The sequence below is a fragment of the Oncorhynchus mykiss genome, chromosome 25 (assembly GCF_057628025.1).
Source record: "Oncorhynchus mykiss isolate SJ-2025 chromosome 25, ASM5762802v1, whole genome shotgun sequence".
Lineage (NCBI taxonomy): Eukaryota > Metazoa > Chordata > Actinopteri > Salmoniformes > Salmonidae > Oncorhynchus > Oncorhynchus mykiss.
This window is the reverse complement of record NC_143046.1, coordinates 88077187-88104522: the sequence shown is the minus strand read 5'-3', so window position 1 is coordinate 88104522 and position 27336 is coordinate 88077187. Positions and strand designations below refer to the sequence as shown.

Below are 27336 nucleotides of genomic sequence, written 5' to 3'. Positions count from 1 at the left end.
ATCCCATTTATAGTGAATAGGTTACCATTTTGGGATGAAGACTGAGCGTCATTATGTTATCATAGTCTTCTTAGTCAACGTTTTTAACAAGATCCACCATCATATTTCACAGTATGTATGTATTTCGACGCCAAATCCACCACTGGTTTGCCAAAGAGCTTTATTTTCTGTGTCATACGACAAAATGTAAGACGCCCGGAGATGACTAAAAACGGCATTGACACTTGGATTGAAAACTGGTTTGTTTTGGTCGGATGACATAAAAATAGAGCTCTTTCACCAAGCGCACACCAGCGGTAGATTTGGTGTCGAAATGAGAACGCTTCAGCAGAAAATAAATCAGATTCCTACTGTAAAGTATGTTATTTCTGTTTTTAATTTTTAATACATTTACAACCAAATTCTATAAACATGTTTTTTTTTGCTGTGTCCTTATGGGATGTGTGTAGATTTATGAGGATATAAAAAAAAAAAAAATCTGATCCATTTCTAGAATAAGTTGTAACGTAAACAAAACGTGGAAACAGTCAAGGCGTCTGAATACTTGCTGAAAAGACGTTCAACAGGAAGTATGTACTCACAAGGTAGTCTTTCTTCTCCGTCCTCTGTGGTCGGCTGGGACGAGGACTGGGATTGTCTCCGTTCACGCCGTCATCGGGATCTGGTGAAAGTCAAACAAAGTCACATTTACATTTGAGTCCTTTAGGCCCTTATCCAGAGTCACAAGAAGGTAAAACAAACACACATCATCATCATCATCATCATCAACGCAAGCGGGGGGGGAAAAGTTAGAGTTATATTCTAGCATAGAGGGTTAAATTTGAGCAGTTAGGCCCGAGGCGGCATGGTATATGGCCAATATACCACGGGCAAGAGCTGTTCTTAGGTATACAGCCCTTAGCCGTGATATATTGGCCATATACCACAAACAACAAAGTGCCTTATTGCTATTAGAAACTAGTTACCCAATGTAATTAGAGCAGTAAAAATAAATGATTTGTCATACCCATTGGTATACGGGTCGGAAATAGCGCAGCTGTCAGACAATCGGCATTCGTGGCTTGAACCACTCGGTTTATAATCTAGCAGAGAACTCTTGAGGGTGAAAGTCCCGGGTCGTTTTTTCAAGGAACTCCCCTCGACCGCGCCAGCGGTGGGAAAAGTAACCCGATTGTCACACTTGAGTAAAACTACAAATATTTTTGAGTCATTTCCTGTCAAAGTGAAAGACACCCATTTAAAAAATACTACTTGAGTAAAAGTCAAAAAAGTATTTGGTTTTAAAAAATACTTAAGGGTCAAAAGAAAAAAGTATAAATCATGTCAAATTCCTGATATTAAGCAAACCATAAGGCACCATTTTTTAAAATGTATTTATGGATAGTCAGGGTCACACTCCAACACGCCAGTGAGTCCCCCAGATCAGAGGCAGTAGGGAGGACCAGGGATGTTCTCTGTTTAGTGAGTCCTCCAGATCAGAGGCAGTAGGGATGACCAGGGATGTTCTCTGTTTAGTGGGTCCTCCAGATCAGAGGCAGTAGGGATGACCAGGGATGTTCTCTGTTTAGTGAGTCCCCCAGATCAGAGGCTAGTAGGGATGACCAGGGATGTTCTCTGTTTAGTGAGTCCCCCAGATCAGAGGCAGTAGGGATGACCAGGGATGTTCTCTGTTTAGTGAGTCCCCCAGATCAGAGGCTAGTAGGGATGACCAGGGATGTTCTCTGTTTAGTGAGTCCCCCAGATCAGAGGCAGTAGGGATGACCAGGGATGTTCTCTGTTTAGTGAGTCCTCCAGATCAGAGGCAGTAGGTAGGACCAGGGATGTTCTCTGTTTAGTGAGTCCCCCAGATCAGAGGCTAGTAGGGATGACCAGGGATGTTCTCTGTTTAGTGAGTCCCCCAGATCAGAGGCAGTAGGGATGACCAGGGATGTTCTCTGTTTAGTGAGTCCCCCAGATCAGAGGCTAGTAGGGATGACCAGGGATGTTCTCTGTTTAGTGAGTCCCCCAGATCAGAGGCAGTAGGGATGACCAGGGATGTTCTCTGTTTAGTGAGTCCTCCAGATCAGAGGCAGTAGGTAGGACCAGGGATGTTCTCTGTTTAGTGAGTCCCCCAGATCAGAGGCTAGTAGGGATGACCAGGGATGTTCTCTGTTTAGTGAGTCCCCCAGATCAGAGGCAGTAGGGATGACCAGGGATGTTCTCTGTTTAGTGAGTCCTCCAGATCAGAGGCAGTAGAGAGGATCAACGATGTTCTCTTGATAAATGTGTGAATTGGACCATATTACTGCCCTGTTAAGTATTCCAAATGTAACAAGTACTTTTTGGGTGTCAGGGAAAAATGTATGGAGTAAAAAGTACATTGTTTTTGTTAGGAATGTAGAGAAGTAAAAGGTGCCAAAATATAAATAGTTAAGTACACATACCCCAAAAAAACAACTCAAGTAGTACTTTAAAGTATTTATACTTAAGGACTTTACACCGCTTCCACAAATTGGGGTAAACAAACATGACATTTTTCTAAGTAGTGAGAACGCTCGGGAGAAAGTAATGTTGAAAAGTAATCTTCAGATATGTCGAAACTTTTCTTAAATGTCGTTTTGTAATTGACTAAAAACAACGAGGACGACAAGAAAATGGTGTTTGAAAAAGGTCAAGTTTTTGCTGTGAGCCAATGGGGTAACCTAGGTAACCACAGGTTGCTTTCCTCACAGACGGCAGAGCTGGGACCTTATATCTATCAAATACCGACTAGGACTATATTATAGCATAAAACTCTGAGGGTCATACCTCTAGCGTACGGGATTCTATCCGAGGGTCATATCTCTAGCGTACGGGATTCTATCCGAGGGTCATATCTCTAGCGTACGGGATTCTATCCGAGGGTCATATCTCTAGCGTACGGGATTCTATCCGAGGGTCATATCTCTAGCGTACGGGATTCTATCCGAGGGTCATATCTCTAGCGTACGGGATTCTATCCGAGGGTCATATCTCTTAGCGTATGGGATTCTATCCGAGGGTCATATCTCTAGCGTACGGGATTCTATCCGAGGGTCATATCTCTAGCGTACGGGATTCTATCCGAGGGTCATATCTCTAGCGTACGGGATTCTATCCGAGGGTCATATCTCTAGCGTACGGGATTCTACCCGAGGGTATTGAACCACAGTTAGATACATTTTCTTTCCTTTGAACACGTTTGAATTACTGACAAATACATTGTTTGAATAACTGATAGCTTGGAATAGAAGAGATTGTTTCTAATTTCGAGTAGTCGTATCCTCAATCCATTCAACAAGTGACCAAGACATACTGTAAGAGGACATGGTGAGGAGAGCGCGCACATGTCCGTCTGTGTGTGTGTGTGTGTGTGTGTGTGTGTGCACGAGGGCGTGCGACCGTCTGTGTGTCCTTACCAGGGTCTGAGGCTGTGGACGTAGATAGCAGATTGGGGCTACTGCCGCTGGCTGACAGGTAGTCCGGACCAGAATGCTCCGCCTTACAATTAAAATACCTTTATTATTATTATTTATTATTACCTCAAACTTGGGGGAATTGCTTTAACATTTTAAGCTTCATAATGTCATTTAAAAAACACACAGAAATATCGTGAATATTATAGAAAAAGATGTACATGAACACATGCCGTGTTGCCCTGCTCTGGGGTGCTCAGCCTCCGGGGGAACAGGCCTGGACCTGGGCTGTCCTCTGAGCCTGGAAATCTCCTCACTGTCAGACACCTCTCATCACTCACATCTGGCTCATCTGACAAACTGCTCAGATGAGGCTAAGAGTGAGAGGAGGAGAGGGAGAGGGAAGGAGAGAACAGAGGAGAGGAAGGGGGAAGGAGAGGAGGCAGAGGAAGAGAGGAGAGGAAGAGGGAAGGAGAGAAGGAGAGGAAGAAGAGAACAGAGGAGAGGAGGAGGAGAGGCAGAGAGGAGAGGCAGAGATGAAGAGAACAGAGCAGAGGAGAGGAAGAAGAAAGGAGAGGAGGAGGAGGAGAGGCAGAGGAAGAGAGGAGAGGCAGAGATGAAAAGAACAGAGGAGAAGAAGAGGGAAGGAGAGGAGGAGGAGAGGCAGAGGAAGAGAGGAGAAGCAGAGATGAAGAGGTTATGTACACGCCTGTTTGTCAGGTATATGCAGAACAGTGGCTGCAAACACTTAAAAAGACACACCCTATCCCCTCAGTCCTCAAATGAAGTGGACACTTCAGATGACGTGTCATGACGTCTGACGAGTATACACTTGCAGGGCGAGGGGTGAGGGAGGGCGAGGGGTGAGGGAGGGCGAGGGGTGAGGGAGGGCGAGGGGTGAGGGAGGGCGAGGGGTGAGGCAGGGCGAGGGGTGAGGCAGGGCGAGGGGTGAGGGAGGGCGAGGGGTGAGGCAGGGCGAGGGGTGAGGCAGGGCGAGGGGTGAGGCAGGGCGAGGGGTGAGGGAGGGCGAGGGGTGAGGGAGGGCGAGGGGTGAGGCAGGGCGAGGGGTGAGGCAGGGCGAGGGGTGAGGCAGGGCGAGGGGTGAGGGAGGGCGAGGGGTGAGGGAGGAAGGAATAATTTTTAATGATTAAATGGACCGCCCTTGCCCGGAAATCACTCATCCACTGGTGGCTTGTGGGTTCTTTATATGTGCTACAGTCAATTATAATTGCATGTCTACTGATTAATAATTATATAGTTAATATATACACCTACTGTATGATTGCTAGCAAATTAATTAGCTAACTAATGTTAGCCTGCCTACTGTATGATAGCTAGCAAATTAATTAGCTAACTAACGTTAGCCTGACTACTGTATGATAGCTAGCAAATTAATTAGCTAACTAACGTTAGCCTGCCTACTGTATGATAGCTAGCAAATTAATTAGCTAACTAACGTTAGCCTGCCTACTGTATGATAGCTTGCAAATTAATTAGCTAACTAACGTTAGCCTGCCTACTGTATGATAGCTAGCAAATTAATTAGCTAACTAATGTTAGCCTGCCTACTGTATGATAGCTAGCAAATTAATTAGCTAACTAATGTTAGCCTGCCTACTGTATGATAGCTAGCAAATTAATTAGCTAACTAACGTTAACCTGCCTAGCTAGAACTTCTGAAGGAAAATGTTTTATTTCTACAGGTTCCAAAATATTTACTTTTTATGAGAAGTGTTTGTGCATTTAGTAGCACAATTTCTAATTTATTTGCATTCGTTTTTACTTACACTTGTGTGTTAAATTCTCCATTAATGTTGTTTTTAAGTTTTGGCAGACTTTTCTTAGCGGATGTACAACTGTGGTGAATTGAATTATGGGGAGTTTCAGGCCCCGGAGTGAACATAATTATACACTAGACTAAAAAACGAGGGTTGAGGGGCTTACGTTACAAACTCCCCTTGATTGGCTAATCATTTGGACCACCCTCCAAGATGGCGACGGGGATTCCCCCAAGGGCATAAGGTAGACGAGGGTGTCTCTTTTAAGTGTTTCCTCTGGAAAAATGTGTAGCATTGGGGGCAAACCCCCCTTGTTTTAGGGGACAAGGGTCCCTCCCTTGGATCATATTTATTTAGGAGGAGAAGTCTCTCGATGTGCAAAACTGATAGAGACATACCCCAAGCGACTTACAGCTGTGATCGCAGCAAAAGGTGGCGCTACAAAGTATTAACTTAAGGTGGCTGAATAATTTTGCACGCCCAATTTTTCAGTTTTTGATTTGTTAAAAAAGTTTGAAATATCCAATAAATGTCGTTCCACTTCATGATTGTGTCCCACTTGTTGTTGATTCTTCACAAAAAAAATACAGTTTTATATCTTTATGTTTGAAGCCTGAAAAGTGGCAAAAGGTCGCAAAGTTCAAGGGGGGTGAATACTTTCGCAAGGCACTGTATTTGACATATCAAATTATTACTGACTTGCTTGGTTAACTTAAAAAAAAAAAAAATAGTAATAAAATGTTTTATTCGGTGTGCTGTTAGCAGTAAGCATTATCACCTGTAGCCCAACTGATGCAGCACAGTGTTAATAAATAAACAGGCTGAAATATGGGGTTGCCTGTCAGCATTTTATTTATTTATTTAACCTTTATCTAACTAGGCAAGTCAGTTAACGACAAATTATTATTTACAATGACGGCCTACACCCGCCAAACCCGGGACGATGCTGGGGCCAATTGTGCACCGCTCTACGGGACTCCCAATCACGGTCGGTTGTGACACCGCCTGGAATCGAACCAGAGTGTCTGTGGTGACGCCTCTAGCACTGAGGGTCAGTGACTTAGACCGCTGCGCCACTCGGGAGCCCAATAGGCCATTTACCCTTTTGGGCTAATCATTAGCCAGATCTCAAATTTGATCTTTGAACTAGTTCGCATCATATTGATGAATTTGATGTCACAAAAAAACTTGCATAAACACAGTGAAAATAATGTACCTGTTAAGGTAACCTGGGTAACCTGGCACCTGGGGTAATACTTCCTGTCTCACAGAAACCACTTCATGTCACAACATTTTCCCTGGTTGCCACGACTCCTGCACAACCCCAAAATATAATCGGTCTGATCCCATTTTTTTTATTTTTTTTTAAGTCACTCCCCAAAAAATGATTTTGAGGTAGGGTGGGTGTGTTAGTCCAGGTTACCCAGGATTTGAGAAATAAATCAAGTAGGAATGGAAAGCTGGGATCCTCCTCTTTTTAACAAAGGCCATTTTTGTTGTTTTCCCCACGATTGCAAGAATTGTTGTGCACTGACTGCTTGTCACAATTTGTGTTTCACTCTCAACGGCACTCGTAACTTCAATGCGCCTCGAGAGGAATATCTATCTCACACAGAACAACAAGCCGACTAGGTAAATAGATAAACTATTCTACTAGGTGCTTGTCAGATTGTTCCATTCATTACTCGCTTTTGTTTGCAGAGGGAAAATAAGCATCTTCTAAGTGCGATTCGGCAAAAACATGTTTTGTTACATATTCTTTGGCCGTGGCGGCAATGATTTTGCCGTGGCGCAGCGCCACAGCTAAATGACTGCAGCCGTAAACACTGATGCAGAAAACCCAAGCATGTGCGGTGAATTAGGCTGTACCTCAAAGTAGAGGTACATTGGGCTTTACCTTTGGAGGTAGAGGAGGTGGGATTCCGTGCTTGAGGGTCGACCTAGAGTGGGAAGAGACCAAAACAGTCAGGCAGCTGGCAGGGGATATTTGTGCGTCTGTGTGTGTGTGTGTGTGTCTGTGTCTGTGTGTGTGTGTGTGTGTGTGTGTGTGTGTGTGTGTGTGTGTGTGTGTGTGTAAGCAGCACTTACAGCTCCACGTCTTCAAAGGCGTCCTCCAGATGGGCCATGTGTCCCCTGGGAGCAGAGAGAGAGAATGGACAGACCAGAGAGAAGAGAGGAGAGGGATCAGAGAGGACAGCTACAGGGTGTTCAGGGCTGGGTTGAACTGAGGGACGTAATGTTACCATCGGGGTCAACTGCACTGAACAAAAATAGAAACGCAACATAAAAAAAAAAAATGTCATTGATTTTTACTGAGTTACAGTTCCTATGAGGAAATCAATACATTAGAGCTTAATTAATTTATGGATTTCACATGACTGGGAATACAGACATGCATCTATTGGTCACAGATTTCTTAAAAAAAAAATAAATAAACAAAATAAAAAAATGCCCTCAGTCGGCCTCAGGATCTCATCACGGTATTTCTGTGCATTCAAATACATTTCCATCGAGAAATTGCCAATTATGTTCGTTGTCCGTACCATAACCCCACCACCACCACGGAGCACTCTGTTCACAACGTTGACATGAGGAAACCGCTCGTCCACACAACACCAAACACGGTTGTGAGGTAGGTTAGATGTACTGGAGGCGGCTTATGGTAGAGAAATGCACATTCAATTCTCTGGCAACAGCTGTGGTGGACATTCCTGCAGTCAGCATGCCAATTGCACGCTCCCTCAAAACTTGAGACATCCGTTGCATTGTGTTGTGTGAGAAAACTGCAGGGTTTAAAGTGGCCTTTTTATTGTCCCCCAGCACAAGGTACACCTTTGTAATGATCATGCTGTTTAATCAGCTTCTTGATATGCCACACCTGTCAGGTGGATGGATTATCTTGGCAAAGGTGAAATGCTCACTAACAGGGCGTCAGAGAAGACATGAGTCTGGACTGTATGATTCCAGGGTAACGGACAGGGGTCAGAGAGAACATGAGTCAGGACTGTATGATCCCGGGGTAAAGGGCAAGAATCAGAGAGAACATGCGTCTGGACTCTGTATGATCCCGGGGTAAAGGGCAGGGGGTCAGAGAGAACAGGAGTCTGGACTTTATGATTCAGGGGTAAAGGGCAGGGGGTCAATGATTCATCTGAAAAATGTACCACAAAAGCAGTAGCCTGTGGCAGAAATAAACACACATTGATTAGCTAATAGGAGCCTGTGGTGGAAAGAAACACACATTGATTAGCTAATAGGAGCCTGTGGCGGAAAGAAACACACATTGATTAGCTAATAGTAGCCTGTGGTGGAAAGAAACACACATTGATTAGCTAATAGGAGCCTGTGGTGGAAAGAAACACACATTGATTAGCTAATAGGAGCCTGTGGCGGAAAGAAACACACATTGATTAGCTAATAGTAGCCTGTGGTGGAAAGAAACACACATTGATTAGCTAATAGGAGCCTGTGGTGGAAAGAAACACACATTGATTAGCTAATAGGAGCCTGTGGCGGAAAGAAACACACATTGATTAGCTAATAGTAGCCTGTGGTGGAAAGAAACACATTGATTAGCTAATAGGAGCCTGTAGTGGAAAGAAACACACATTGATTAGCTAACAGTAGCCTGTGGTGGAAAGAAACACACATTGATTAGCTAATAGTAGCCTGTGGTGGAAAGAAACACACATTGATTAGCTAACAGTAGCCTGTGGTGGAAAGAAACACACATTGTTTAGCTAACAGTAGCCTGTGGTGGAAAGAAACACACATTGATTAGCTAACAGTAGCCTGTGGCAGAAAGAAACACATTGATTAGCTAATTTGTTTGTTTCGTAAATCAATAGTAAAGCAGGAAAACGCACAAAGCAGAGCAACTACTGGTTCTCAAGACACATACACTTCTCAGTACATATCGAACTAGACTCTAGTGCACGGGGAAACAAGTCTATGTCAAACAAACAAAAAAAAACCTGCAGGGCTCGCTGGTTTAGGTTTAAGTTATTTACAATGTAGCTGTCGGTCGCCATGGTGAAATGGTGCTGGAGGTTACAACTCGTTTAAGAGCCCTGTCTGAGCTTGTTAAATCCTGGCTATTAACGACACTTCCTGTTTGTGTCCGTCTTAAAAGGCTTACAAGCACGAATAGCAGTTAAATTCACAGCCTCTATGTCTGTCCATCCGTCCGTTTCCCCACTGTCTGTCTGTCTGCACCTCAATTAGGAGCACACATTCATCAACTCCTCTGAGGCTGGCAGGGTCAACAGCTACAGGAGATAGAGGGTGGGGAGGGAGGGAGGGAGGGGTAGGTAGGTAAGCATGATGGGTTATGCTTTGAGAACAGAACAGGGGTGGCACCTCCACACAATGAGGTGAATGGAACAGGTTTGTCTCACAACAAGGGGAAGTGAGCAAAACCATTTAAACAACAAAACGCCACAAAGTTAGGAAGCTACGTGTCAGGGTTAGGTAACTAGATTTAGCCGCGGGACAGGAGCGGATGGATACATAATCATTTACAATGCAAATTCACTCACCATAACTAACCACCAAAACAATCACTGCCTGTTGCAGACCTGTGCTATAGGTGGGGATTGTTCAAAATGTGTTTTGGTTCTTCTCATTGATTGTATTGATAAAGTGACCCCAAAAAAAAACAATTATTCACAGAACAAAGCTATTAGACAACCCATATAAAGAGACAATAAACACGGAACATGGAGGGGGGCGTGGCAATGGGCGTGGTTGGCCAGTCAGTGCAGCTGAATTTAAAGGAACATTTTAGAGACCCCCTATCAGTTAGAATTTTTTAATAAATGTATGCAATTCTACACATTTAGCCATGGACCTGAGAGAAAATGTTGCAGTTTAAAGCACAGAATGGTCTAGAATGTCATTGCATGCTGTAGCGTTAATATTTCCCTTCACTGGAACTAAGGGACCTGAACCATGAAAAACAGCCCCAGACATTTATTCCTCCTCCACCAAACTTTACAGTTGGCACTATGCATTAGGGCAGGTAGCGTTCTCCTGGTATCCACCAAACCCAGATTAATACGTCGGACTGCCAGATGGTGAACCGTGATTCATCAATCCAGAGAGAGAGTTTTCACTGCTCCAGCGTCCAATTGCGGCGAGCTTTACACCACTCCAGCCAACACTTGGCATCGCGAGACTAGTCAGGATCGAGGGAAAGATAAACGTACAGAGAGATTCTTGATGAAAAACTGTTCCAGAGCACTCAGGACCTCAGACTGGGACAACGACCCTAAGCACACAGCCAAGACAACGCAGGAGTGGCTTCGGAACAAGTCTCTGAATGTCTTTGGGTGGCCCAGCCAGAGCCCAGACTTCAACCTGATCGAACATCTCTGGAGAGACCTGAAAATCCAACCTGACAGAGCTTGAGAGGATCTGCAGAGAAGAATGTGAGAAACTCCCCAAATACAGGTGTGCCAAGCTTGTTGCGTCATACCCAAGAAGACTCGAGGCTGTAATCGCTGCCAAAGGTGCTTCAACAAAGTACTGAGTAAAAAGTCTGAATACTCATGTAAAATGTAATATTTCAGTTTTCTGATTGTAATAAACTTAAACATTTCTAAAAACCTGTTTTTGCTTTGTCATTATGGGGTATTGTGATGTCATTAAGGGGTATTTGATGTCATTATGGGTTATTGTGATGTCATTATGGGGTATTGTGATGTCATTAAGGGGTATTGTGATGTCATTAAGGGGTATTGTGATGTCATTAAGGGGTTATTGTGATGTCATTATGGGGTATTGTGATGTCATTAAGGGGTATTTGATGTCATTATGGGTTATTGTGATGTCATTATGGGGTATTGTGATGTCATTATGGGGTATTGTGATGTCATTATGGGGTATTGTGATGTCATTAAGGGGTTATTGTGATGTCATTATGGGTTATTGTGATGTCATTATGGGGTATTGTGATGTCATTATGGGGTATTTGATGTCATTATGGGTTATTGTGATGTCATTATGGGGTATTGTGATGTCATTATGGGGTATTGTGATGTCATTATGGGGTATTGTGATGCCATTATGGGTTATTGTGATGTCATTATGGGGTATTGTGATGTCATTATGGGGTATTGTGATGTCATTATGGGGTATTGTGATGTCATTATGGGTTATTGTGATGTCATTATGGGGTATTTGATGTCATTATGGGGTATTGTGATGTCATTATGGGGTATTGTGATGTCATTATGGGGTATTGTGATGTCATTATGGGGTATTGTGATGTCATTATGGGGTATTGTGTGTAGATTGATGAGGATTTTTTTAATCCATTTTCAAATAAGGCTGTAACGTAATAAAATGTGGAGAAAGTCAAAGGGCCTGAATACTTTCCGAATGCACTGTATAGTGTAATTTATATACGGTTTAAGTATAAACTGATACTTTTTTTTAAGATTTAAAAAAAGTACATTGTTTGGACCAAGGTGGGTCGAAAAAACACTTAGGTGGCAGAAATATGCCTGAAAAATAGAAAGCTTGAGCAGATAATTTCCAGATGAGTTACTACTGACATTATACCCTGTGTAACCACGGTGTAATCAATAGAGATCCACAAAAAAGTCTGACTGGTGTGTAAAACCAGTCAGCGAGTCTAGATAAGAAAACATTTAAAAAAGGGTCCTGACATATAAAAGTTTGCTTCGAAAAAATGAAGTATGCTCTACGTACGCGACATATTTCTGAGTGCGGAGAGACCCCTTTAACTCCTGTTGAACCACGGTGTATATCCAAGGGATTTCAGTTGTCCCAGAAATCCCACTGGACCATAGAAAAAAAACAAGACAGGAGACAGCCCGGCCAACCAGCAAAAAAAAACAGAAGCCTTGAACGGAACCGAGTCGTTCCCGTGACGACGGTTACCATGGTTCTCACCTGGTAGAGATGCCTCCCTCTACGAAAGGGCTCCAGGGAGAGGGGAAGTCGCTGTGTTTAGTCACGTCCTGGAGAGACCACAGCAATAACAAACAAGACATGTTAGTTACTACCACCAAGGCCTGTGTCTCAAATGGAACTATTACCTATATAGTGCACGACTGCAGTGCTCTGGTCAAAAGTAGTGCACTATATAGGGAATATGGTGTCATTTGTGATACAGAGGGTATTTCAACATCAGGCTGTGTCTGAAATGGCAACCTCATGTCCTAGTCCTGGGGACTCCAAGGGCGTACACCGTTTTGTTTTTTGCCCTGGCACTACACGGCCGACTCACCTGGCACTACACGGCTGACCCACCTGGCACTACACGGCTGACCCACCTGGCACTACACGGCTGACCCACTTGGCACTACACGGCTGACCCACCTGGCACTACACGGCTGACTCACCTGGCACTACACGGCTGACCCACTTGGCACTACACGGCTGACCCACCTGGCACTACACGGCTGACCCACCTGGCACTACACGGCTGACCCACCTGGCACTACACGGCTGACCCACCTGGCACTACACGGCTGACCCACCTGGCACTACACGGCTGACCCACCTGGCACTACACGGCTGATTCACCTGGCACTACACGGCTCATTCATCAAGCTTTGATAATTTGAATCAGCTGTGTTGTGTTGGGACAAAAAAACTACCCCACCCTTGGAGTCCCAGGGACCGAGTTTGGGAAACACTGCCCTCGTCAAAAGTGGTGTATTATATAGGGAATAGGGTGCGATTTGGGAAGCAAACTTTTACTTGGGGATATTTACAATCACTTCCTGACCAACATACTTTACACTAGATTACACATAAATTCAAATAAGAAAAAAAATGGCTGATAAACAGTATTGCAAATACATCATTTGAAAATATATTCACCATTTCAATGTGAGCCTCTGTTTCCTTCCTCAGCGGAGGTTCAAACTTCACTTTATCAACTGTGGAGTAGAGAAAGTCTGGATGATGAAGTGGCATTGAGACATTACACACTCCAGTCAGTAGGGGGAGCCAGAACACAACACTTCAACCGTCACAACAAACCATATCCTCATGCATCGGAGTAGGGTGAAGTTACCCCACCCTATTCCCTATATAGTGCACTACTTTGACCAGGGCCCATTGGGGCATTGGTCCAAAGTAGTGCACTATTTAAAATCCATAAGAGTCTAAGCCCTGTCTACGCTGGGGGAAGGGGAAGGGGGGGGAGGGGGGTGTTTTACTAAACTACAGTTGAAATTGGAAGCAGTGGCTTAGCCAAATACATTTAAACTCAGTTTTTCACAATTCCTGACATTTAATCCTAGTAAAAATTCCCTGTTTTAGGTCAGTTAGGATCACCACTTTATTTTAAGAATGTGAAATGTCAGAATAATAGCAGAGATAATGATTTATTTCAGCTTTTATTTATTTCATCACATTCCCAGTGGGTCAGAAGTTTACATGGTACCTTCACTCAAGTACTATTGCTTGTACAGATGAACGTGGTACCACTCAATTAGTATTTGGTAGCATTGCCTTTAAATTGTTTAACTTGGGTCAAATGTTTCTGGTAGCGTTCCACAAGCTGGGTGAATTTTGGCCCATTCCTCCTGACAGAGCTGGTGTAACCGAGTCAGGTTGGTTGGCCTCCTTGCTCGCACACGCTTTTTCAGTTCTGCCCACAAATGTTCTATAGGATTGAGGTCAGGGCTTTGTGATGGCCACTCCAATACCTTGACTTTGTTGTCCTTAAGCCATTTTGCCACAACTTTGGAAGTACACTTGGGGTCATTGTCCATTTGGAAGACCCATTTGCGACCAAGCGTTAACTTCCTGACTGATGTCTTGAAGTGTTGCTTCAATATATCCAATAATTGTCCTTTCTCATGATGCTATCTATTTTGTGAAGTGCACCAGTCCCTCCTGCAGCAAAGCACCCCCACAACATGATGCTGCCACCCCCATGCTTCATGGTTGGGATGGTGTTCGTCAGCTTGCAAGCCTCCCCCTTTTTCCTCCAAACATAACGATGGTCATTTTGGCCAAACAGTTCTATTTTTGTTTCATCAGACCAGAGAACATTTCTCCAAAAAGTACGATCTTTGTCTCCATGTGCAGTTGCAAACCGTAGTCTGGCTTTTTTATGCCGGTTTTGGAGCAGTGGCTTCTTCCTTGCTGAGCGGCCTTTCAGGTTATGTTGATATAGGACTTGTTTTACTGTGGGTATAGATACTTTTGTACCTGTTTCCTGCAGCATCTTCACAAGGTCCTTTGCTGTTGTTCTGGGATTGATTTGCACTTTTCACACCAAAGTACGTTCATCACTAGGAAACAGAATGCGTCTCCTTCCTGAGCGGTATGACTAGCTACGTGGTCCCATGGTGTTTATACTTGCGTACTATTGCTTGTACAGATGAACGTGGTACCTTCAGGCGTTTGGAAATTGTTCCCAAGGATGAACCAGACTTGTGGTCTACAATTTTTTTCCCCTGAGGTCTTGGCTGATTTCTTTTGATTTTCCCATGATGTCAAGCAAAGAGGCACTGAGTTTGAAGGTAGGCCTTGAAATAAATCCACATCTCCAATTGACTCAAATGATGTCAATTAGCCTATCAGAAGCTTCTAAAGCCATGACATCATTTTCTGGAATTGTTCAAGCTGTTTGAAGGCACAGTCAACTTAGTGTATTTAAACTATTGACCCACTGGAATTATGATACAGTGAATTATAAATGAAACAATCTGTCTGTAAACAATTGTTGGAAAAATGACTTTCTTCACTATATAGGGACACAATGCACTCCTCACTACATAGGGATATAGTGCACTCCTCACTATATAGGGATATAGTGCACTCCTCACTACATAGGGACGTAGTGCACTCCTCACTACATAGGGATATAGTGCACTCCTCACTACATAGGGATATAGTGCACTCCTCACTACATAGGGACATAGTGCACTCCTCACTACATAGGGAAATAGTGCACTCCTCACTACATAGGGATATAGTGCACTCCTCACTACATAGGGACATAGTGCACTCCTCACTACATAGGGACATAGTGCACTCCTCACTACATAGGGACATAGTGCACTCCTCACTACATAGGGACATAGTGCACTCCTCACTACATAGGGACATAGTGCACTCCTCACTACATAGGGACTAGTGCACTCCTCACTACATAGGGACTAGTGCACTCCTCACTACATAGGGATATAGTGCACTCCTCACTACATAGGGATATAGTGCACTCCTCACTATATAGGGACATAGTGCACTCCTCACTACATAGGGACATAGTGCACTCCTCACTATATAGGGACATAGTGCACTCCTCACTATATAGGGACATAGTGCACTCCTCACTATATAGTGACATAGTGCACTCCTCACTACATAGGGACATAGTGCACTCCTCACTACATAGGGACATAGTGCACTCCTCACTACATAGGGACATAGTGCACTCCTCACTACATAGGGACATAGTGCACTCCTCACTACATAGGGACATAGTGCACTCCTCACTACATAGGGACATAGTGCACTCCTCACTACATAGGGACATAGTGCACTCCTCACTACATAGGGACATAGTGCACTCCTCACTACATAGAGAATAAGGTGCCATTTGGGATGGTGACACGACCAGACACGACAGGATTCAACATGTCCCAGGGCAACATGCTCCATGCCGTGACACTGTCAAGGGCGACAGAAACCTGCCACGAAGCAAATCATCTCTTTCGTTGCGTTGCTGATACACAGACAGACAGACAGGAGTCCATTGAGCTACTGCGTAAACCAGTAAGGCAGGTTACATACTATGAAGACACCTGACAGAGAAAGAGCCAAACTCTGCTGTATTGTCTACGTGTTGAGTCCAAGCCGTATCTAAAATGGTGTCCTGTTCCCTATCGAGTAGCGGTGTTCACAGTTCACCAAACCCACCGTTCGGTACGTATTGTGGTTTTGGGTTACGGTTCAGTTACGGTTCGGGTACGGTTCAGTTACGGTACAGGTACAGTTCAGTTACGGTTCGGGTATGGTTTAGTTACGGTACAGGTACGGTTCAGTTACGGTTCGGGTACGGTTCAGTTACGGTACAGGTACAGTTCAGTTACGGTTCGGGTATGGTTTAGTTACGGTACAGGTACGGTTCAGTTACGGTTCGGGTACGGTTCAGTTACGGTTCGGGTACGGTTCAGTTACGGAACAGGTACGGTTCAGTTACGGTACAGGTACGGTTCAGTTACGGTTCGGGTACGGTTCAGTTACGGTTCGGGTACGGTACAGGTACGGTTCAGTTACAGTTCGGGTACGGTTCAGTTACGGTACAGGTACAGTTCAGTTACGGTTCGGGTACGGTTCAGTTACGGTTCAGTTACGGTTCGGGTACGGTACAGGTACGGTTCAGTTACAGTTCGGGTACGGTTCAGTTACGGTACAGGTACGGTTCAGTTACGGTACAGGTACGGTTCAGTTACGGTTCGGGTACGGTTCAGTTACGGTTCGGGTACGGTTCAGTTACGGAACAGGTACGGTTCAGTTACGGTACAGGTACGGTTCAGTTACGGTTCGGGTATGGTTTAGTTACGGTACAGGTACGGTTCAGTTACGGTTCGGGTACGGTTCAGTTACGGTTCGGGTACGGTTCAGTTACGGTTCGGGTACGGTACAGGTACGGTTCAGTTACAGTTCGGGTACGGTTCAGTTACGGTACAGGTACAGTTCAGTTACGGTTCGGGTACGGTTCGGGTACGGTTCAGTTACGGTTCGGGTACGGTTCAGTTACGGTTCGGGTATGGTTCAGTTACGGTACAGGTACGGTACAGGTACGGATCGGGTACGGTTCAGTTACGGTTCGGTTCAGTTACGGTACGGTCTCTTAAGTCGTTGAAGCATATCGTTCTCCTTTAACTTTTAATCTCCTAACTCGCTTTGCCACAAACACGGAAGCTCTATAGCTGTTGTGCCGCTCTGATGACGACAACGACAAGCTACACACGCCATTTCGTAGGCTATTGTCGTTGAGCAGTTTGCGACATCCTGCTAACGTTTTATCCACAACTCTGTCAATCGTCGTTGTAAATCGAATGCGAAGCGAAAATGTTCCCGAACAGTAAAATGACGACGAAGGATCCTTCGAGTCGGTTTCATCGACCCTACCACTCGCCATCGTACAGAACTAGTTCCCGGTTTGCGCCTCACGAAAAGACAGTTTGAAATGTGCCAGTTAAGATTTTGAATTTCAAATACGTGTACCGTTACTGTATACCCCTATCATAGGAATGTGGTGAAAAGTAGAGCACTGTATTTTAGGGAACAGGTTACCATTTGAGAGACAGCCAAAGTATGACCGCTATGAGGAACTGTCGTCAATGTCTCTGAGCTTCTGATGCAAACTGGAATGAGTCAGGCCAACACACACATTTCAACCAGTTGAAAGTTTGAATTAAACCGCTCATCATTAGTCGCATGATGCAACTGATGATGATGATTTGGAAAAAAAGTAGCTTAAGGTTTTTTGTTGTTGCCGCAGGCTGAACACACTACTTCAGTCACTCATTCACTTGATAATGCCTCGAATGTGATGGCGGCATTCCCTTTGTGTGGCCGTAAAGCATTGTAAGGCTGCACGATGCAACTATTTGAAAGAAAAATAAAGCGTCTTGAAAAAGGCATGAGCTCAGCCTTCATTTTTTTTTTTTTCCGCAGGCTTTTTTCTTTCAAGTCATAATTAAAAATGTCTCACGCACCTGAAAACAGTATCTTCAGATGAGCGATTACTTTTCCTATTTGAAACAGTGAAATTCAGAACCATATCAGTCCGAACACTGCACTCTACACCACTTCTACGTGTTGCTGACAGGAAGACGGAGAAGTCCCACTACTATCTCAAACAGAGATATCACACTACACTTATATCTCACAACTAACTCACACACTATCATCTCACTCCTGTCTCTGACTGACCTGGGTCCCCCCTGTCCTCGACCCTGTCCGTCTCCTCTGTAGCGTAGATAGGGTAGCTATGGAAACCTGCAGGATAGTTAGGGGGGCCAGGGCTCGAGCACGGCCTTCCTGGAGATGCATCATTCCCATTTTCTGCTGCTTCATGGTGAGTAGAGGAAAGGTCAGATACAACCGTCAAAACAACATCGACAAGTTTGTCAACAACAACAGATGACAGGTCAACAACAACCACAGCCGTCAGACAACAACACAAAACAGCTCAAACAGGGTCTGAACTGCACACACACAAACAGACAGACCACAGCTAAAGTGAGTATTACTAGAGCTGTGACGGTCACAAATTACGTCAGCCGGTGATTGTCAAGCAAATAACTGTCGGTCTCACGGTGATCGACCGTTAATTAACATTTAGCATCTCCTGGCTTCCACACATATCCTACCAGCCACTGATGCAGACTATTGGAACATCAACAGTTTAAACAGTCTAATAAATCCATGTAATATAGTCTACACCATCACAATAAACTAATGTAATATAGTCTACACCATCACAATGAATCCATGTAATATAGTCTACACCATCACAATAAATCCATGTAATATAGTCTACCTACACCATCACAATAAATCCATGTAATATAGCCTACACCATCACAATAAATCCATGTAATATAGTCTACACCATCACAATAAATCCATGTAATATAGTCTACACCATCACAATAAATCCATGTAATATAGTCTACACCATCACAATAAATCCATGTAATATAGTCTACACCATCACAATAAATCCATGTAATATATTCTACACCATCACAATAAATCCATGTAATATAGTCTACACCATCACAATAAATCCATGTAATATAGTCTACACCATCACAATAAATCCATGTGATATAGTCTACACCATCACAATGAATCCATGTAATAAAGTCTACACCATCACAATAAATCCATGTAATATAGTCTACACCATCACAATAAATCCATGTAATATAGTCTACCTACACCATCACAATAAATCCATGTAATATAGTCTACCTACACCATCACAATAAATCCATGTAATATAGTCTACACCATCACAATAAATCCATGTAATATTGTCTACACCATCACAATAAATCCATGTAATATAGCCTACACCATCACAATAAATCCATGTAATATAGTCTACACCATCACAATAAATCCATGTAATATTGTCTACACCATCACAATAAATCCATGTAATATAGTCTACACCATCACAATAAATCCATGTAATATAGTCTACACCTTCACAATAAATCCATGTAATATAGTCTACACCATCACAATGAATCCATGTAATATAGTCTACAACATCACAATAAATCCATGTAATATAGTCTACACCATCACAATGAATCCATGTAATAAAGTCTACACCATCACAATAAATCCATGTAATATAGTCTACACCTTCACAATAAATCCATGTAATATAGTCTACACCATCACAATAAATCCATGTAATATAGTCTACACCTTCACAATAAATCCATGTAATATAGCCTACACCATCACAATAAATCCATGTAATATAGTCTACACCATCACAATAAATCCATGTAATATAGTCTACACCTTCACAATAAATCCATGTAATATAGTCTACACCTTCACAATAAATCCATGTAATATAGTCTACACCATCACAATAAATCCATGTAATATAGTCTACACCATCACAATAAATCCATGTAATATAGTCTACACCATCACAATAAATCCATGTAATATAGTCTACACCATCACAATAAATCCATGTAATATAGTCTACACCATCACAATAAATCCATGTAATATAGTCTACACCATCACAATGAATCCATGTAATATAGTCTACACCTTCACAATAAATCCATGTAATATAGTCTACACCATCACAATAAATCCATGTAATATAGCCTACACCATCACAATAAATCCATGTAATAAAGTCTACCTACACCATCACAATAAATCCATGTAATATAGTCTACACCTTCACAATAAATCCATGTAATAAAGTCTACCTACACCATCACAATAAATCCATGTAATATAGTCTACACCATCACAATAAATCCATGTAATATAGTCTACACCATCACAATACATCCATGTAATATAGTCTACACCATCACAATAAATCCATGTAATATAGTCTACCTACACCATGACAATAAATCCATGTAATATAGTCTACACCATCACAATAAATCCATGTAATATAGTCTACACCTTCACAATAAATCCATGTAATAAAGTCTACACCATCACAATAAATCCATGTAATATAGTCTACACCATCACAATAAATCCATGTAATATAGTCTACACCATCACAATAAATCCATTATTTATTTTAGACAGGTCTATAATGAAGAAAACGTGGTCTATTTCAGAAGAACAGAATAGCATACTCAGAGTTGTCCTGATGTTAGGTCCTGATCTGGCTATGCCACATGGCTGTGGGCTGCACTAGTTCATTTAGCAGACAAGATTTGCTTAGAATTCCATGGTATTATTTTATAGTATGAAGAATACACCTGAACCAAGCTGAATCAAATAGAAAGGATATTTTCTCCAAACGATTTGAGGGAGTGCGCACATGCGGCGTTGTGTTGTGTTGAGCATTTTATTTAAAGTTATTCATGTAACTTCAGTTGTTCTACAAACATTAGACTATCGGTTTTGATTTTTAATACATTGTAAGGCTGCATGATGCGACTTATGAGGATTTGAAAAAAAGTCTCGACAGGCATGAGCTCTGCTTTGTTTGTTTTTTTGTGTGTGCAGGCTGTACACACTTCATCAGTCTCTCATTCCCAATTTGACAAGCACTTGATAATGCCTTGAATTTCCCAGCGGCCTTTGTGTGGCCGTAATGTAAAATTATCCATGCCTTTTGTGGCCAGTGGGGGTGCTGCCCGCTCCTTCACTTGATCGGGTCGTTCTCACAGGCTATAAGTGAAGACGGACACGTCAGGGACGCAACTGCGCACGTCCTTATCCAATTCCGAGGTGCATATTGAAGATACTTCTCGTCAGCCAACAAGATGAGTAGGCTTAGCGAACAGCAAAAGCACTAGTCTCCGTCAATCTATTATCCCCCAGAGTACCTATTCTATTATGTGCGAGAAATAAATATTCCAAACATAGTCTGGGATGCGATAGATCCCAAATTAATACAACCACTAGCATTAAAAAAAAGATTCTATAAGCAATTTGGCTGATGCAACAGATCAGAACATTTACATATCAGGCTATTTCTTCACATTATAAGAGCAGCAATGCGCACATGGCAGTAGGCTATAAAGGCAAATGTTCTATCAGTGGGAAACACCATTATCAAAAGTGACCGCAAATGCAATTATGCATGTAATGATTTATTATAAAAAGTGCATTTTTGTGGTGAAAATTATCTTCCCCAAACTGGAAACTCCCTTGTAAAGTGGATTAATGTGCTTCATTTTAAGAAGTTATTTGGCCACTTTAGTTGTGATACAAACCTTATTAAAACACACAGGCTTATGGGCTCGGCGACATGAGATGTGCGACTATGATTCAAAATATTTGAAAGAAAAAAAAAGGTATTGTTTTTTTTAATACTGGGCATCATTCACAAGTGAAAATATACAATTCACGAGTGATGGGCTAATATTGTCACTCATAAGACTATTCTTTATATAATCTTGTCTTTACATATACTAAATAATATATGTGTGAAATTTGTTTTGATTTAGAAATGGACCATTATCATGCACCTGTCTCAAAACAGGGGCAGCGAGAAAGTGTCATCTATGCACTTAAATAGCGAATAGAGGACTCTTTTCCCCCTGGTTTATTTTCATGCCAACCAGTTAAGACTATACTCCTGTTGTAAATATAAGCAATGTGCTTAATATTAGGAAAGTTGAGAAATAAATATAGTAGGCCTAGCCTATAGAAAGCCGATCCTCCTCTTTTTAATAGAGGCCATCACTCAGTTTTCTCGTACGATTGCATAGCCTATAGAAATGTTGCGCAACATGAGCTCATGGGCTCTCATGAAGTGTTTGATTAGATGTTCCATTACACTTACATTGATGTCAGAGTGATTAGAGGGACAATAGAGTGCTGAGTAGGTAGCCAGTTTGGTAGGATACTAATGACCATCAGCAGCATCAGACCTTGGAGAAGCCTAATTACAGTGACTAAACCGGTAACTAAACTAAACGGAATTTGACTGCCTTCATGACTCGTGACCGCCGGTGTGGAGGTAATACTACAACCCATCAAAAAACAACAAGTATACACACACTATTACATATCAAGTGATGGGAGGGGGGGGGGGGGATAGGGCTGGGCGGAATACCGTATTTTACTATATATCGGTATCGATGCACGGACCGATTTGGGGTTTTTACCTTTACCCTTTATAACGGTATTTGGATGTTTTGGTTTGTTGTTCAGTACATATCGTATGGTGAGGTCCCTGGCTATTCAATACATATCGTATGGTGAGGTCCCTGACTATTCAATACATATCGTATGGTGAGGTCCCTGACTATTCAATACATATCGTATCGTGAGGTCCCTGACTATTCAATACATATCGTATGGTGAGGTCCCTGACTATTCAATACATATCGTATCGTGAGGTCCCTGACTATTCAATACATATCGTGAGGTCCCTGGCTATTCAATACATATCGTATCGTGAGGTCCCTGACTATTCAGTACATATCGTATCGTGAGGTCCCTGGCTATTCAATACATATCGTATGGTGAGGTCCCTGACTATTCAATACATATCGTATGGTGAGGTCCCTGGCTATTCAATACATATCGTATCGTGAGGTCCCTGACTATTCAATACATATCGTGAGGTCCCTGACTATTCAATACATATCGTATCGTGAGGTCCCCGGCTATTCAATACATATCGTATCGTGAGGTCCCTGACTATTCAAGACATATCGTATGGTGAGGTCCCTGACTATTCAATACATATCGTATCGTGAGGTCCCTGACTATTCAAGACATATCGTATGGTGAGGTCCCTGACTATTCAATACATATCGTATCGTGAGGTCCCTGACTATTCAATACATATCGTATCGTGAGGTCCCTGACTATTCAATACATATCGTATCGTGAGGTCCCTGACTATTCAATACATATCGTATCGTGAGGTCCCTGACTATTCAATACATATCGTGAGGTCCCTGACTATTCAATACGTATCGTATGGTGAGGTCCCTGACTATTCAATACATATCATATCGTGAGGTCCCTGACTATTCAATACATATCGTATTGTGAGGTCCCTGGCTATTCAATACATATTGTATCGTGAGGTCCCTGACTATTCAATACATATCGTATCGTGAGGTCCCTGACTATTCAATACATATCATATCGTGAGGTCCCTGACTATTCAATACATATCGTATTGTGAGGTCCCTGGCTATTCAATACATATTGTATCGTGAGGTCCCTGACTATTCAATACATATCGTATCGTGAGGTCCCTGACTATTCAATACATATCGTGAGGTCCCTGACTATTCAATACATATCATATCGTGAGGTCCCTGACTATTCAATACATATCGTATGATGAGGTCCCTGACTATTCAATACATATCGTATCGTGAGGTCCCTGACTATTCAATACATATCGTATCGTGAGGTCCCTGACTATTCAATACATATCGTATGGTGAGGTCCCTGGCTATTCAATACATATCGTGAGGTCCCTGACTATTCAATACATATCGTGAGGTCCCTGACTATTCAATACATATCGTATCGTGAGGTCCCTGACTATTCAATACATAGTGAGGTCCCTGACTATTCAATACATATCGTATCGTGAGGTCCCTGACTATTCAATACATATCGTGAGGTCCCTGACTATTCAATACATATCATATCGTGAGGTCCCTGGCTATTCAATACATATCGTATCGTGAGGTCCCTGACTATTCAATAAATATGGTGAGATCACTGACTATTCAATACATATCGTGAGGTCCCTGACTATTCAATACATATCATATCGTGAGGTCCCTGACTATTCAATACATATCGTGAGGTCCCTGACTATTCAATACATATCGTGAGGTCCCTGACTATTCAATACATATCGTATGGTGAAGTCCCTGACTATTCAATACATATCATATCGTGAGGTCCCTGACTATTCAATACATATCGTGAGGTCCCTGGCTATTCAATACATATTGTATGGTGAGGTCCCTGACTATTCAATACATATCGTATCGTGAGGTCCCTGACTATTCAATACATATCGTATGGTGAGGTCCCTGACTATTCAATACATATCGTATGGTGAGGTCCCCTGACTATTCAATACATATCATATCGTGAGGTCCCTGACTATTCAATACATATCGTATGGTGAGGTCCCTGACTATTCAATACATATCGTATCGTGAGGTCCCTGGCTATTCAATACATATCGTATCGTGAGGTCCCTGACTATTCAATACATATCGTATGGTGAGGTCCCTGGCTATTCAATACATATCGTATCGTGAGGTCCCTGGCTATTCAATACATATCGTATGGTGAGGTCCCCTGACTATTCAATACATATCGTATGGTGAGGTCCCTGGCTATTCAATACATATCGTATCGTGAGGTCCCTGGCTATTCAATACATATCGTATCGTGAGGTCCCTGACTATTCAATACATATCGTATGGTGAGGTCCCTGACTATTCAATACATATCGTATCGTGAGGTCCCTGACTATTCAATACATATCATATCGTGAGGTCCCTGGCTATTCAATACATATCGTATCGTGAGGTCCCTGGCTATTCAATACATATCGTATGGTGAGGTCCCCTGACTATTCAATACATATCGTATCGTGAGGTCCCTGACTATTCAATACATATCGTATGGTGAGGTCCCCTGACTATTCAATACATATCGTATGGTGAGGTCCCTGACTATTCAATACATATCGTGAGGTCCCTGACTATTCAATACATATCGTATGGTGAGGTCCCTGGCTATTCAATACATATCGTATGGTGAGGTCCCCTGACTATTCCCAGCGCTTTATATGACATTAAAACTATATGCAGAAAAACACCCAAACAACTTATTGTTTTTGGAAGTAAAACACACCTTACCTCATGTGTAACTAATAAAAACACACTCTGGCATTACATATTTCTTACATTACCTATTAATACATTACCTACTGCTTACATTATCTACATTACACATTGCTTGCATTTTCTACATGACCTATTGCTTACATTACCTACATTACCTATTGCTTACATTACATACATGACATATTGCTTACATTACCTACACAACCTACATAACCTATTGCTTACATTACCTACACAACCTACATAACCTACTGCTTACATGACCTGTACAACCTATTGCTTACATTACCTACACAACCTACATAATCTACTGCTTACATGACCTATACAACCTATTGCTTACATTACCTACACAACATACATAATCTACTGCTTACATGACCTATACAACCTATTGCTTACATGACCTACATTATTTACATCAGGGTGGCAGGTAGCCTAGTGGTTAGAGCGTTGGGCCAGTCATCAAAAGGTTGCTAGATTGAATCCCAGAGCTGACAAGGTAAAAACCTGTCGTTCGGCCCCCTGAACAAGGCAGTTAACCCACTGGGTGGGGGGGGGTCAGGGGATATTGACGTGAGATCGTTAAAAATGGGAAAAGTGACGAAATGAACCATGACAACATGCCACAACAGGGACGTCTTTCATGACAAGACATGGTGTAAAACAGCACTGTATATAACTCCCCTACTTCTGATCAGACCCCTATGGGCTCCTACTTCTGATCAGACCCCTATGGGCCCCTACTTCTGATCAGACCCCTATGGGCCCCTGCTTCTGATCAGACCCCTATGGGCCCCTGCTTCTGATCAGACCCCTATGGGCCCCTACTTCTGATCAGACCCCTATGGGCCCCTACCTCTGTTCAGACCCCTATGGGCCCCTGCTTCTGATCAGACCCCTATGGGCCCCTGCTTCTGATCAGACCCCTATGGGCTCCTACTTCTGATCAGACCCCTATGGGCTCCTACTTCTGATCAGACCCCTATGGGCCCCTGCTTCTGATCAGACCCCTATGGGTCCCTAATTCTGATCAGACCCCTATGGGCCCCTACTTCTGATCAGACCCCTATGGGTCCCTAATTCTGATCAGACCCCTATGGGCCCCTAATTCTGATCAGACCCCTATGGGCCCCTACTTCTGATCAGACCCCTATGGGCCCCTACTTCTGATCAGACCCTATGGGTCCCTGCTTCTGATCAGACCCCTTTGGCCCCTACTTCTGATCAGACCCCTATGAGCCCCTACTTCTGATCAGACCCCTATGGGCCCCTACTTCTGATCAGACCCCAATGGGCCCTTGCTTAAAAGTAGTGCCAAATATAACCCGTGGGACGCCACTTTCCCCTCTGCTCGGTGGATCCCTGAGCTATTTATACCCCTTTGTTGCTCTTTAAACCTGGGGTCAAACACCATTTGACTGTAGCTGTGCTTAACTGAGCTTGTCTGACCCATCTGACACTCCAGGCAAATACTTGACAGTATTTGAAAGATCTCCAAATACTAGTTGAACTCAGGCAGGTCTGCTGCTCTCACTGGATCCTGCCTCTGAACCAGCCCTGCAGGAGACACTGACCTGCTATTGGAGCACACAACCTATGCCAGCCACACTGACAGACAGACCAGCCAATGGGAGGGCAGAGCCAAAGCTTTGACTAATCCCACTGGTTGGTTAGGGACAAGGGGGGGGGGGGGGGGGGGGGGGGGTCAGATGTTCGTGGAAGGTGTCTAGCTACTGTGGGCTGAGGGGAAAGAAGAAAGGAAGGGAGAGGAGAGGAGCTTCTACACCTGCATTGCTTGCTGTTTGGGGGTTTTAGGCTGGGGTTTCTGTACAGCACTTTGACATCAGCTGATGTAAGAAGGGCTTAATAAATCAATTTGATTGATTGATTGAGAGAAGGAGGGGAGGGGAGGGATAAGAGAGGAGAGAAGAAGGAGAGGACGGGAGAGAAGAAGGAGAGGACGGGAGAGAAGAAGGAGGGGAGGGGAGAGAAGAAGGAGGGGAGAGGAGAAGGAGGGGAGAGAAGAAGGAGGGGAGAGAGAGAAGAAGGAGG

General features: G+C 43.1%; 1 protein-coding gene and 1 long non-coding RNA gene across 6 annotated transcripts in view; one reads left to right on the top strand and one right to left on the bottom strand.

The window, feature by feature from the left end:
• The window catches only part of LOC110504274 (mitogen-activated protein kinase kinase kinase kinase 5), a 118260-nt gene that overhangs the window by 31678 nt on the left and 59246 nt on the right, over nucleotides 1-27336 (bottom strand). For 4 of the 5 annotated variants that reach the window (XM_090221370.1, XM_090221369.1, XM_090221372.1 and 1 more), the window contains 5 exons: nucleotides 13046-13104; nucleotides 12110-12177; nucleotides 7280-7324; nucleotides 7089-7131; nucleotides 3602-3787 (listed from right to left, as the gene is read on the bottom strand). In XM_090221370.1, coding sequence (XP_090077496.1) covers nucleotides 3617-3787; nucleotides 7089-7131; nucleotides 7280-7324; nucleotides 12110-12177; nucleotides 13046-13104 — 386 coding nt within the window. In that variant the 3' untranslated portion in view covers nucleotides 3602-3616. Of the gene's footprint in view, nucleotides 1-581; nucleotides 662-3416; nucleotides 3499-3601; nucleotides 3788-7088; nucleotides 7132-7279; nucleotides 7325-12109; nucleotides 12178-13045; nucleotides 13105-18127; nucleotides 18266-27336 lie in introns of those variants that run through there. The other variant, XM_090221373.1, reaches the window with a different exon arrangement.
• LOC149972159 (uncharacterized) overlaps nucleotides 1-27336 on the top strand; it is a 134167-nt gene that overhangs the window by 49587 nt on the left and 57244 nt on the right. The gene's annotated exons all lie outside the window — the stretch shown is intronic.